General features: G+C 39.1%; 1 protein-coding gene across 1 annotated transcript in view; it reads left to right on the top strand.

The window, feature by feature from the left end:
* Window positions 1-14,684, top strand: part of RIT2 (Ras like without CAAX 2) — a 260,074-nt gene that overhangs the window by 60,589 nt on the left and 184,801 nt on the right. The window contains exon 2 of the mRNA XM_038402893.2: window positions 14,513-14,569. Within this exon, the coding sequence (XP_038258821.1) occupies window positions 14,513-14,569 (57 nt within the window). The remainder of the gene's footprint in view (window positions 1-14,512; window positions 14,570-14,684) is intronic.

Genomic DNA, 14,684 nt, shown 5'->3' with positions numbered 1-14,684 from the left:
ACTACCCTCATTTGCCCATTAAAGGGCTGCTACTCTCTTCCCCAGCCAGTGGGCAGACTTGGTTATGTCCCTCTACCCCCAGACATGCTGTCAGTGGACCTGGGCACTGCTAGGGAAGCAATCTTTGTCAAGTACTAGGTTTGGTGCAGCTTACATTCCCTTCCCCTGAAACAGGAGGAAAAAACCAGGGACCACACTGTAATTTCTGAGTCAAAATCTTGACCTTGGTCTGCATCTGTGATGGGGTTGCGATGCTTGCCTCTTACTCAGTTTGAGATAAAGTTACTTCTGAGTCTTAAATAGTTATTAATTGCAGATAGATGAGTGGTGATATAACTGACCCATGGGTGCCTTTCAAATAACCAACCCCCTGCCAGTGCAGTAAGAAATTACCTTCAATGATGCTGTCATTATTCAAAGTACAGCCACTGAACTGAGGAATTCTGGGAGTGAAGCTACAGCTTAGGCCAATCATTGCTCTTTACATGGTGACACCTATTCCTCAAATTCTGATTTTCACAGATGGACATTTTCAAATAGTTCAGCGAAGGCTGCTCAGATGCGTAGGTGAGGTGCATCAGATGCAACAGAAGGATTTGAAATCTCCCTTGCAGTACATTGATTCTGCTACAGAAGCAAGCAACTTTATTTAAAAAGGTTTAGAGGCAGATCAGGTGGCCAAATACCTTTAAGTGTAAAAGAACAGTTTCTGACCACCACCCCCCACCTTTTCTAAATAAACATAGAGTTAATATTGAGCAGCCCAATATTTCTCTTTAGCTCAACAATGTAAAGAACAAATGATTCCAGAGTCCTAAAATGAATCATAAGAGATTTAACCTAATTGCATGCATTACACTTGCACTTTTCTTTCACCATCTTTATCTTGTGATTTAACAATAGACAAGAAATAATGGAGAAGCCAATTTTTTCCTCTTAATAGGGACCATTAATCATTGCATTAGTTTTTATTACTTTTATAATTAAAGTAGTTAAATACACTGCTGAGGGGGAGGGGGATGTGTCATTATTTCTATCTATATATCTTGATCCCTGCTTAGCAAATTACCAAAATATGGGAGAGTTGTACATTCATGAGGATGTGTGAAGGGGTAAATATCCGGGGGGAATTGTAATTTGAAAACATTTTATCCCATCCCTCACCCCCAGAATGCAAAAGTAATACTAGAAAAGTCACTAGATGAAGCCTAGTTAGTTATGAGACCCTGTCTCTCAGATAAAAGAAAAGGAGTACTTGTGGCACCTTAGAGACTAACAAATTTATTAGAGCATAAGCTTTCGTGAGCTACAGCTGACTTCATCGGATACATTTGACCAAATGCATCCGATGAAGTGAGCTGTAGCTCACGAAAGCTTATGCTCTAATAAATTTGTTTGTCTCTAAGGTGCCACAAGTACTCCTTTTCTTTTTGCAAATACAGACTAACACTGCTGCTACTCTGAAACCTGTCTCTCAGATGTGATTTAAGTGAGGCCATGATCTGTTTAACCATTACACTACTTCAACAGATAATGGGATACAGAGCCTTTCCCTCCCAGGTCATCATTCTGAATCTAGAACATGATGATACTAACAGCAATAATAAGCTGTTGACATTTGATAGATCTTAAGGAGCCTATGTGACATTAGTTGGTGATCTCAGTCCAGTTCTGGTAGATAGGATTTCTATGTTTGCATCACAAAATGTTATGCCAGAGTGGCACTAATTTGGTTCATTTGCTTTCATCTGTTACTGACTTGATGATATCTGGGTCATCTCAGCCCCGATGTTCCCTTTTGCTGCAAGACATAGAGGAATATGGAAAGATGGTAACAGAGCTAAGTGGACAGTTGGGCACAATCCTGTATTTTTCCATGATGTAAGAAAAAAAAACGGCAGCACAGAGAACTAAAATTCAACTTTCCTTTATTTTCCTGTCTGTGCTCATTGCCCATTTCTGTCATGAAATTATGAACCAAAGCCCTCAACCCAGACCCTCTGTGCTTCTTGTTCCTCTTAGCAATTAAACCTAATAAGGATCTTGTCAAGATAAACACCCTCAGCAGTTTTAACCTTTACCCACTACCCTGGAGCTCTAGGCCTCCACCTAGAAAAGCACACACTTAAGCATGTGTGGCACTATAAGCATGTGGCTAGTCCCGTTGGCTCTAGTGGGACTAGTTGTGTGCTTAATGTCATTCACATACTTAAGCGCTTTGCTGAAGCAGTGTCTCTGCCTCTGCCCCCCATACCCATAGGTAATGCAAATACATTAGACATCATGGAAAGTCTGCTATTCATGACTATTTCCTGCAATCCATCCAACTCAAAATATCTGTCCCCTTCTCCTTTTTAGCCATTGCTCATTTATATTGGTTCACTCTGAAGTGAAGCAGTGCAACATACCAACTGTAATTTGACATCCAGATGCTTTTTGCTTGAGGTCAAGTATCTGCTGCTGTCAGTTATTTATTCTAAGAATGTGCTGAGATCCAAATACAACAGCTAAAGATAAAAAAGAGAAAATATCCTCTATTGTATCTATAAATCAAACTGGGTTTTGTGAGTGCAATCTATTGATCTGGAAAGCTGTCATCAGAAAGAAATGTTTGCTGTGTTGTAAGACGTCTTGGTCAAAGGCACAAGAAAGAAAATATAATGTGGCACCTCAATAATTCAGTCTAATTAGGTCTAAGTATTAAGTGCTATGGTAGGTAATGACTTCCATTGCATGAATAATGCATGAATAGACATACCATTCTGGGATTCTTTTGTGTTCCTATACAAGCACATCAGCAAAATAAGGCTTATTCCAGTCATTATTATAGAAGAATATAAGTTTTGGTGATACACAAACTTCACACAGATGAATGGGAGGTCCTGACATACATTTAAAAGCACTAGAACATAACCTGCTTACAACTCCCCGTTTATTTCCATCATCTACATCACTTGTGGATCTGACTAGAGTTGTCTGTCCATATTAGACCAAAATAGAATAATGGCCAGAAGGCCTAGAGCTACTGAATGTACAGGAACTCCTTCTAGTAAAAGTAAATGTTTAAATGTCTCTATTGTATTTGTGTTCCTGGCTTTATTGCTGTCTTCAGTAGTGCAAGCATTCTCAGAATAGCAATGCAATTCAGGTACCAGGCAGCTTCCTGGAAGAAACATTATTTATGCCTTTTGCTGTTCATCATGTATATGTATGCACATTGTTATTACACAAAGCCCTTTTGATAAGAAATCAGTGGGTAGAAGAATAATCCTGATTGGCTTTTACCTGATAAATTAAGCTAAAAGTTAAGGAATGAACTCCCACTTAGTTATAAAAATGTTTGTTAGTTTTCTAAGCCAATGCAAAAGAAGCCAAGGTTCCAATCTCTAAATGTGACCACTTCACAGGATGACAAACCCTGGATTGTCAGGAAATTCATCAGGAATGCCAGAGCTGTTCAAATTGTCTATTTCCACTTTAGAAATATTTGTGTTAACACGGCATGTTTCAAGTGCACATAATAAAATCCTTGCACGGTTACTGAAAGGGTGGAATTTTTGTCATTTGTGACTTTTTTGACTTTTTTTTAATAATAGAAAACAACACAAACAAAAATAATAAAATTTTGACATAATCCACATCTCTAATCTGTATCTGAAATAGATCATGACATTTACACATTTTACAGAGAATCAAAATATCTATTATAGCATGGTCTGCCCCTTCCACGATCTACATGTCTCTGCCCCTAATTACTTATCCACTCCTATCTCTTGCTGTGTTGTACCCCTAATGCCCACTGTCTTCTGCTCCAACTGGGGTATGAGTCTCAATAGCTTTTTTGTCCCATCTCCATCCTAATGATTATTAATATAGTTTTTCCATGCTAATGAGCTTGTGCCTTGTTGTAAGCAAGACACAAGAAGTAATTATTTCACTCTACTCCACATTGATTAAGCCTTAACTGGAGTATTGTATCCAGTTCTGGGAACCACATTTCAGGAAAGTTGTGGAAGAGCAACAAAAATGATTAAAGATCTAGAAAACATGATGTATGAGGGAAGTTTGAAAAAAAATGGGTTTATTTAGTCTGGAGAAGGTTAAGGGGGAACATGATAACAGTGGTCAAGCATATAAAAGGTTGTTACAAGGAGGAGGGAGAAAAATTGTTCTCTTTAACCTGTATGGATAGGACAAGAAGCAAAGGGCTTAAACTGTAGCAGGGGCTGGGATATTAGGGAAAACTTCCTAACTGTCAGGATAGTTAAGCACTGGAATACATTGCCTTGGGATGTTGTAGAATCTCTGTCATTGGAGATTTTTAAGAGCAGCTTAGACAAACACCCGTCAGGGATGGTCTAGATAATACTTAGTCCTGTCCTGAGTGGAAGGGAGTCGATTAGAAGACCTCTCTGGGTCCCTTCCAGTCCTACAATTATATGATTCTATGAGCTGATCTGCCAGGCCACTAACTTATTCTCATTCAAATTTTTCCTCAAGGCCTACTTCTACAGTGACCAATGCCAGAACCATGTTTTGTAATGTCGTAGAGTGGTGAGTCATTGGGAGGGGGAGTTGCAGAGTGAGCCCACCCCACACTCATGTGGAAGCGGCAGCTACTGTTCTGTGGGACTAGGCCTGACTCCCTACTTTGGGCATTACACCTGATGCACAGTATTGTAACACCACTGAGGTTTTGCCTGGCCATCATAAGAGAGGTGGCTTAGCCAAAGTTGAGTGAGTGACATTGCAACATGATGCCTGGGGTCCCAGAGCTCCATGACTCTGCATGTCATGTCACAACACCTAGAGCAGGAAGTCAGGCCCAGTCGTCTGGGACAGGTGCCACCATGACTGGGTAAGTGGACAGGGTCACTCTCCAGCCCAAGGGGAAAATTTCTATTGTACACCTTCTTTTGTCAATTGTATAATATACCTGAATGCACATACACCTAAAAGCTGCCAGATGACTGGGATGCATTCACCATCCTGTCCTCCTGTTAGTTCCTCCACTGTAGAAACCTCCAAGAAATGAGCAGACTAGTAACAGCTATGCTGAGGAGCAACTGGGATCTTTTATATATTTAAAAAGACCAAAACGAAGCCAACCAAACAGAAACTCACTGAATTGCCAAGATGTGGCCAATTATTACCTCCCCACTCTTAGATTATAAGCTTTTGTGATGGGGAAGGCAAAAGATGGAGACAGATGAATATAGGTGGCAGAGTGGCACAGGAGGTTGGGAGAAGATATGAATGGGAGTAGAACACTGAGTGAGAAGGGAGAACATGGTAAGACAGAGATGAAGTATCCATATAATAAAAACCACCACAGATGATACCAATGGCACCCTTAACAGAAAGTCTATTGACAGCGAACTACCCTGGTAGAGGTCTATACTGATCAACATTGAGAGGAATTGGTAGGACAGCATGATTGTGCTGTGTCTGCTCCATATATAGAGAACTTCAGTCTCCAGACTGTTCAGCCAGCATCCTTTACGAGCACCAATTGCGATTAGACTGTCTTTCATATCATTTGCAGTGTTGTTGTAGCGTTTTTGGTCCCAGGATATGAAAGAGACCAAGTGGGTGAGGTAATACTTTTGTTGGGCCAACAGAAGTCATTCTCACCCACTTTGTCTCTCTCTTTCATATGAAATTTCATGATGATGCACTGAGCAAAATAAGTAAAGCTTCTTTGTGAACTGCAAAAACAACAAAGAGTCTGGCGGCACCTTAAAGACTAACATATTTATTTGGGCATAAGCTTTCATGGGAAAAAAACCCTTGCAGATGCAGGTGCATCTGAAGAAGTGGTTTTTTTACCCACAAAAGCTTATGCCCAAATAAATCTGTTGGTCTTTAAGGTGCCACCAGACTCTTCATTGTTTTTGTGGATACAGACTAATAGGGCTACTCCTCTGATTTTTGAACTACATCATTTCAGAATAAACAATATTGTCTTAACATTTCTCCACAACATGGTAATTGTCTGCTGGGACAGGGGAGTAAATACGAGATGTAGGTGAATAGAAACTAAGTAGAAATAACTAGATAGGATTAACACTATCATTCATAGAGAATAATTATATACAGTGTAGTGCCAATACAGGCATAATATATATGCAGATCACGTACAAGTACAGCAATTATAAGAGCTATTGGGAGACAATTAACATGTAATTATTGATTATAACAAATGAAAATTCAATAAGAATAATTGGAAATGGAAATAAAAGGTAATTCCAGGTTCTAAAAAGCACATATTTTTGATTTTGAAAATATAAGTGAACATTACAGTTAGATAGTTACTGATACATATCAAGCTTGCATCTGTTCATCTGAGAACATTGTACTTACTTAGCTACAGATAGATATAAGGGAGATACTTATTCATCTGAAACAATGATCCTTTTACTTATACTAGTGGTGATATGATAAACATGTGCCACTTAAACAGAGTGCTTTTCAAAGCTTAATAAAATATTCATTAAATATCTATAGGGTGACTTGCAATTCAAAATGTTTCATAATAACTGCAACAGATTAAACAGGAGTATTTTATAATAAATATTTTTGTAGTGACCCTTTTGCATGTATATGTATTTATTTAAATATCAGGCTCATCCTTTTATTCCATTTTATCATTCCATTTTAAAGTATTATTTTAAGAGATTGATTTTTGTGTGGAATAAATCAGAGTTAAATACTCATTATTTATAGATTTGTAAAATTTTACTGTATTGTTCATTATGCTGAGCCTAGGATGGGGCACGCCCCCATCCCAATCTGGAGAAGGCTAACGAGCGACTCTGGGCTCAGTCCCTACCAAGATAGATACACCTGCAGACCCTTCCCCAGCTGGAGGAGCAAGCTTACCTAGAAGAGCCAGTCATAGGAAGAGGTGGCAACCAGGAGGAAGGCTGCTGTGTCTTGAAAGGAGCTGACTCTTGTTACAGAATAGCTGAGAGGGAGAAAGCTGACAAGACTCCACCATCCACTATGACTTACCAAAACAACCCTTGAAAGGGAGAAAGGGCTCTGAAGCCACCTCAGTCTCACCCCTGAGACAGGCCCTGCCTGTCACAAAGCCCCAGAGTAATTTGGTCAGAGCCAGACCATGTTTGATCGGGTTCTGTGTGTGTGTGTGAATGGTGGGAGGAAGACAGATAAGGATGTTAGATGGGGTGGGATCTGAGTTACTACAGAGAATTATTTCCTGGGTATCTGGCTGGTGAATCTTGCCGATATACTCAGGGTTCAGCTGATCGCCATATTTGGGGTCGGGAAGGAATTCTCCTCCAGGGCAGATGGGAAGAGGCCCTGGAGGTTTTTGCCTTCCTCTGTAGCATGGGACACAGGTCACTTGTTGGAGGATTCTCTGCTCCTTGAAGTCTTTAAACCACGATTTGAGGACGTCAATAGCTCAGACATAAATTTTTCACAAGCGTGGTTGGGTGAGATTCTGTGGCCTGCGTTGTGCTGGAGGTCAGACTAGATGATCATAATGGTCCCTTCTGACCTTAATGAATCTATGAAAAGTAGGAAAAGAGAGACAAGAATATTTACTTAAAACATTATAGAACACATACATTTTTCTTATTAGTGTATGAAATTAATTTATTCTGGAGAAGAACTTTGGTTCTGATATCAGTCTCACTGAAGAAACCTGTTTATTTCAGTGGGTTCAGGGACTGCCTAGGGGCAAACTGAGTCAGGTTCAATTAATAGATTCCAAGGCCAGAAGGGACCAGTATGATCCTCTAGTCTGACCTCCTGTATAACACCAGCCATAGGAACTTCCCCAAAATTATTCCTTGAGTAGATCTTTTAGAAAATAAATCCAATCTTAATTTAAAATTGTCAGAGATGGAGAATCTCCCACAACCCTTGTTCCAATTGTTCCAATGGTTAATTACCCGAACTCTTTAAAATGAATGCCTATATCCATTCTGAATTTGTTGAGCTTCATCTTCCAGCCATAATCTCATTATACCTTTCTCTGCTAGACTGAAGAGCCCATTACTGAATATTTGTTCCCCAGGTAAATAATTATTGACTGTGATCAAGTCACCCCTTAACCTTCTCTTTCTTAAGCTAAACCATTGAGCTCTTTGAGTCTGTCACTATAAGGCAAGTTTCCTAATCCTTTATTCATTCTCATTGTTCTTCTCAGAACCCTTCCCAATTTATGAATATTCTTCTTGAATTGTGGGCACTAGAACAGGACAGAATTCCAACATCAGTTACACCAGTGCCAAATACAAAAGTAAAATAGCCTCTCTACTCCAGTTTGAGTTTCCCCTGTTTAAGTATCCAACAATCCCATTCATTCTTTTGGCCACAGCATCACATTGGGAGCTCACGCTCAGCTGATTATCCACCATGGCCAATCTTTTCTAGAGGTACTGCTTCCCAGGATAAGGTCCCCCATTCTGTAAGTACTTTTTTTTTATTTCGTAGATGTGTACTTTTGTATTCAGATGTATTAAAACACATATTGTTTGTTTTCGCCCAGTTTACTAAGCAATTCAGAATGGTCTGACTCTACAACCTGTCCTCTTCATTCTTTACCACTTCCCCAATTTTTGTGTTATCTGCAAACTTTAACAGTAATGATTTTATGTTTTCTTCCAGGTCATTGATGAAAATGCTAAATAGTATAGGCCCAAGAACTGATCCCTGCAGAGCACCACTGGAAACACACACCCTTGATGACAGTTGCCAACTTACAATTACATTTGGAGATCTATCATTTAGCAACTTTTTAAACCATTTAATGTATGCCATGTTCATTTTATATTGTTCTAGTTTTTAATCAAAATGTCATGCAGTAGTATCAAGTCAAACTCCTTAGAGAAGTCTAAGTATATTAAGTCAACACTATTACCTTTATCAACAAAACTTGAAATCTCATTAAAAATACGATTTCAATTAGTTTGGACATGATCTATTTTCCACAAACCCATGTTGATTTTCATTGATTACATGCTCTCCTTTAATTCTTTAGTAACCAAATCCCATATCAGTGGTGTCATTGTCTTATCTGGGATCAATAATAGGCTGTCAGGTCAATAATTACACAGGTCATCCCATTTACCCTTTTTTAAAAAAATATGGCATAATATTAGCTTTCTTCCAATTTTTTATAACTTCTCCAGTGCTCCAAGACTTATTGAAAATCAACATTAACAGTTCAGCAAAACTCTTGGATGCAAGTTATCTGGACCTGTTGATTTAAAAATGTCTAACTTTATTGGCTTTTGTTTAAAATCCCAGAGATACTAATGGAATAGAAAGAGTGTTATCATCACCATATAATGACACTATATCATCTGCTTTTACCCAAATATACAACAGATATATTTATTGAATATTTCTGCCTTCTCTGCATTATTATTGATAAGTATACCATTTCCATCTATGACAGGTTTCAGAGTAGCAGCCGTGTTAGTCTGTATTCGCAAAAAGAAAAGGAGTACTTGTGGCACCTTAGAGACTAACAAATTTATTAGAGCATAAGCTTCCGTGAGCTACAGCTCACTTCATCGGATGCATCCGATGAAGTGAGCTGTAGCTCACAAAAGCTTATGCTCTAATAAATTTGTTAGTCTCTAAGGTGCCACAAGTACTCCTTTTCATTTCCATCTAGTAACAGACAAGTACCATTGTCAGGATTCTTTTTGTTTCTGATACATTTAAAAAACTCCTTATTTTTGTAACTCTGCTGTATGAATATTTCTCTTTGTGTCCCTTTGCTTACCTTATCAGTTTTCTACTATTCCTGACTTCTGATTTGTATTTATTAGTATCAACTTCCCCTTTCTTCCATTTGTTATTATTATTATTTATTATTTATTATAGTTGCTTTCACTTCCCCTCTAAACCAGGTCTGTTTTTTTTTAACCTGCACACCTTCTTCCTCAATTTTTGGACTGTTTCTTTTTGGGCATCTGGTAAACTGTTCTTAAATGATTCCCAGTTATAATTTCACTGGCTCCAGCTGAGTTGTGCCTTCTTATACCTGTAGAGAATTTGACTCTTAAAAGACTAAAGTTCACTATGTAGCTGCTTAACAGGTCTGACATGGACACTGCACTTTTCAGTGCTGCCCCACACCAGTGGGCCTCAATCTTTCTTGGGAGGGAAAATATCTAGAAATGATAATGTAAATCCAGTCTTCCTGCACATTAGTGTAAACAGCCAGTACAATGTCTATGAACCCATGGAAATTGAAACTAGATACATTCAGACTGGAAATAAGGTATACATTTTTAACTGTGCAGGTAATTAACCACTGGAACACCTTACCAAGAGTTGGAAAGGATTTTCCATTACTTTCAATTTTTAAATTAAGTTTCAATGTTTTTTTCTGAAACATATCCTGTAGTTCAAACAGAATTTTGGGGGGCAGTTCTGTGGACTGTGTTCTACAGAAGGGCAGACTAGATGACCACAGTGGGCTCTTCTGACCTTAGAATCATTTAAATCTATGAACAACAAAATTTCCACTTAAGTCCTGTGCTAAGGATTTAACAGGGATATAAATGGTGCACTGCCTTTGTGCTGGTCCATGGAAAAAGGGAAAGTTTAATCCTGAATCCCCAGCTTCTGATGAGAATTTCAGCGATTGCTTCAGTTGTCACAATAGATTTTGTGACATGGGCATTGGTCTACTGGGAACTGGATTGAGACTGGATTAGTGGACTGTACCTTTAAGAGAGCTGGCCATAGCACACACAAGAGAATGGAACTAGTTAGATCCATTTGCTGTGCAGACAGTGTGTGATCTCAGAAAAGTTGCAATAAAGTCTTGTATGCCTGAATCTTATGGGATGTGTCTCAGTGGTTCCACGTCTGATAACAAACTGAGAATATTACATTGGGCATTAACTTATTTCTCACAGGCCACCAAATAGTTATCGGATGGGGGTCTCTAAAAACCTTGCTGGGTTAAAAACAGGTGGCCTGGATATGAAAGTACACAAATACATACAGTACTCAAACAGAAATGTATTTGATTGCACACAAGACTGAAAACATTAATGTAACTGCATGTTGTTTTATCAACCCATGATATGTGGACTTTAAATAAGCTTTTTAACACACTTACCCTGTCTGTGTTGCTATGAAATTATAATGCTGCTTCTTAACATTTATATTTGTCTACCTTAAATATGCAATATTTTATTAACATGATAATAAATATTTAATACAGCTTTTTTGTAACATTTTTTTCAGGACATCTTGTTAACCCATGATTCCCTAAAATAAGAGCAGGAAAGAGTATTTCAACAAAGTAATGCAATTCTGGACTAATTTACATACATAATTTTCAAAGTAGGGATGCTGTAGTGGCTATCTGCCATTCAAGATATCCTGGTTAGAATCTCATTTTTGATTTAACATGTCATAATAGGTAGCTGGGACCAGCGAAGAGGTACTATATTCAGCCCTTGGGTTGGGGAGTGTATTTTATATGTGTCTTAGGGGAGGTAGCATGGCCTGGTAGACTGAGCATTGGACTTGGATTTGAGACTTGGGTTCATTTCCTGACCATGGCATACTGGGTGCCCTTGGGCAGCTTGCTGCCCTGCCATGTGCCTCAGTTTCCCGGTCTGTAAAATAGGAATAATGATACTGATCTCTCTTATAAGGTATTTTGAGGTCTGCTGATGAAAAGCACTATATAAGAGCTAGGTATAATTATGTTACAATATGATGTATTGCCAACTCCAAGCATTCAAAAATGATGAGTTAAGTTCCACTAAAAGTCATGAGATTGTTTTAAAGATAATGAGATTTTTTTTAAATCACTTTGATTTTGTTTTATTAACCTTCTGGTTCTGAGCCTTTATGGTCAACTCACTTCACATTTTCAACCATTTCCCTGAAACCTTTAGGGCTAGAAAGTTACTTTTTTCTTTTCAATGAAAGCTGAGTTCTTCATGCAATCTCTTTGACACTGGTGAAACACCAAATATTGTGGGATGCTATAAAATCGGGAGAGTTGGCAGCACAGCTTGTTTAAGCAAGGAGTGACATTGATGGGATTTGAGACCCCATCCAGATTCTCTTAGCAAACAGAAGTCACAAACACAAGTCTCTTAGCAAACAATGTCAATTGACCCAAGCAAGCTGAAACTCAGTCTAGTTCTGATGGTCTTCATGAGGGTTATGTACCATGTAAGCCCTTAAAATAAGGTTTAAATGTGACTTATGTGTTACTGGCCATCTGCACAGAGATCAATTTCACTCCCAGGAAACACCACACCGCAAAATGCTATTAGTTAGTTTCTGTCTGGCTGAAATGACTTTTCTAAAACTTTTATTAGTGGATAACATTCAGGCATAAAATAATCGGATGGGAGGAAACTGATTCCATATAGTGTAAAGAAGGATTGTTTGTCTCTTGCATCATATTTAACAAGAGTTCATGTTTGAAAGAAGCATCAGATATGAAATCAGGCACTGCAGTTGATGTTACTTTGGGCTTGTCTACACTACAAAATTAAGTCAACTTAAGTTGCCAAACAGTCACCACAGTAATTAAAATGGTGGCTCATGCCCACACTTGCTCCTTCTGTAGGTGGCACACCTCCTCACCGGGAGCACTTCCACCGACTGAAGTGGGGCATTGTGGGACACTTACAGCTAGAGCCCAGCAGCCCTGGGGTTGACAACCTCAGCCATAGGCACGCGTCTCAGAGCTGCCGCCCTCCCCCGCTGTCAGCAAGTTGCAGGCTCACAAATGGACTCATCCCACACCCTGGTGCTGACACTCCAAGCTTTCAGTGCCAGAAGCCCCAGCTGTGAGCCCAGCACCCAGCTGACAACTTGGGCTGTCAGTGTTGGGGACGGTGGGTGGGGGGAGCCCCATTCAGGTCTGACAGCCAATAGCCAATGTAGGTAATGCAGTGTCTACCCAGACACTGTGTCCTCTAACTACATCAACATAAAAAAACACCTCTCATGAGGTGGCGTTATTATGTTGGTGTAGAGGGCCACTTACTTTGGTGGAAGCAGCATTGTAGTGTAGACACTGACATAATTAGGTAGCCATAAACTGCCTTATGGTGACCTAACTCAGTAATGTAGGCCAAGCCTTTGTACAGTTCTGAATTATTCATATAGGATGATGAGGTTTTGGTAGGAAAGGAGTGGATCAGAAGAATCTGTTACACATTCACCTTAAGGACTCTTCTTGGACCTCATTTATTTTTCTCTTCAACATTGAAAACAATTTCTCCATCTGATGATACTTTCTTAATACTTTACTTTATAAGGCATGCTTAATCATGATGGTTCCTTTACTGAGATACCTCATGGAGCACCTGATGAAGAGTAAGAGTGGGCTATTGTATAACTGGGAGAATATGAGCAACAGTTTTGCATAAGGGAGATATTTGACCAGTGCCAAGGTGTTACATAGTATTTAACCAGATGCTAAATAGACATGACAGTCTCATCTCTGATCTTTTAATATAGAAACGGCTCAATAAAGTTTTTTTAAAATAGAAGAAACTGAGGTGTATTTCAATGAACATAATGTTTAATATTGTATTTTTCCATTATTATATTTAAAAATATTTTAACACAATGCCCACAGATTTTTCATTAAAACTGTCTATTCCTCATTTCCCCATCTGCAAAAGGGAGGTATTTTTCTACCTTACAAGCATAAGTTATTAATGTCTGGAAAGCCTATAAAGACCTTTATATTTATGAGGTACTTTGGCATCATTTCCTCCTACCCTCTCACCCTTTATAAGCTCTTTCTTTGGAGTTATACGGGTTTAATAATCCATATATACTGTGGTTCATGGTCTGGGGATGACCAAGAGGCAGCTTTGTTTTTCCATTAGCCCCACACATTTTTATGGGTAAATTAATACTGATTGGGCCAACTTTAACATAGCTAACATTCCCTCTGCACTGTCGAATTTCTCTTTGGAGAAGAGCGTGTTACAAGGGCAGTAGCTGACTTCCGGCCTGGAGGGCTGATGTTCCATGTCCCCTTGGTGCATGGATCTCTTTGGTTTCATCCTCTAAAACTCCTTGTTGTTCTGTGGGGGCATGTAGACCCTGATGCTACATGAGACTCATATTGTTTGAAATTGTTTCCATGCATTATTTTCACAAAGGGGATGAGCTGGACAATAATTGTCCCCTGGGTAGTCCCAATTAAGACCAAGTTAAGACATTCACAAGCTATTTTTATCAACCTGTCTTAGCCTGCTACAAGATGGCTCCCTAGAGGATATCCTCTTATCCTGTTTTAAATTACTCTAGTGATTGGCATCTACTAAGGCTGGGCAAACAGTCTGCAGAGAAAGGCACACAAAATCAATTGGGCTTTGTCTTGTGCAATTAAAAATATCAGCCAAGTGCTTGGACCATTGGCTGATGTTTGGCTTTGTGATTTCTGCCTACATTTTCCTCTGCTTTATTTCACCCCATATCTCTTCACTGTTTTCCTTTGTAACCTCTCTTCTTTTCTCCTCCTCAGCAATGACAATGCAGTTCATAAGCCATCGGTTCCCTGATTACCATGATCCAACCATAGGTGAGTACAGATTGTTCTTTTCTTTATTCCATTCAATCTGGCTGCTCTATGAGATTTACCCCAGTAGCTCTCAATCTGTCCACACTGGGATCCCTTTTCTTTAGTGGGATTCCCC

The sequence above is a fragment of the Dermochelys coriacea genome, chromosome 5 (genome assembly GCF_009764565.3).
Source record: "Dermochelys coriacea isolate rDerCor1 chromosome 5, rDerCor1.pri.v4, whole genome shotgun sequence".
Taxonomy (NCBI): Eukaryota; Metazoa; Chordata; order Testudines; family Dermochelyidae; genus Dermochelys; species Dermochelys coriacea.
The sequence above is the reverse complement of the archived record's forward strand: the minus strand, read 5'-3'. Positions and strand labels throughout refer to the sequence as shown.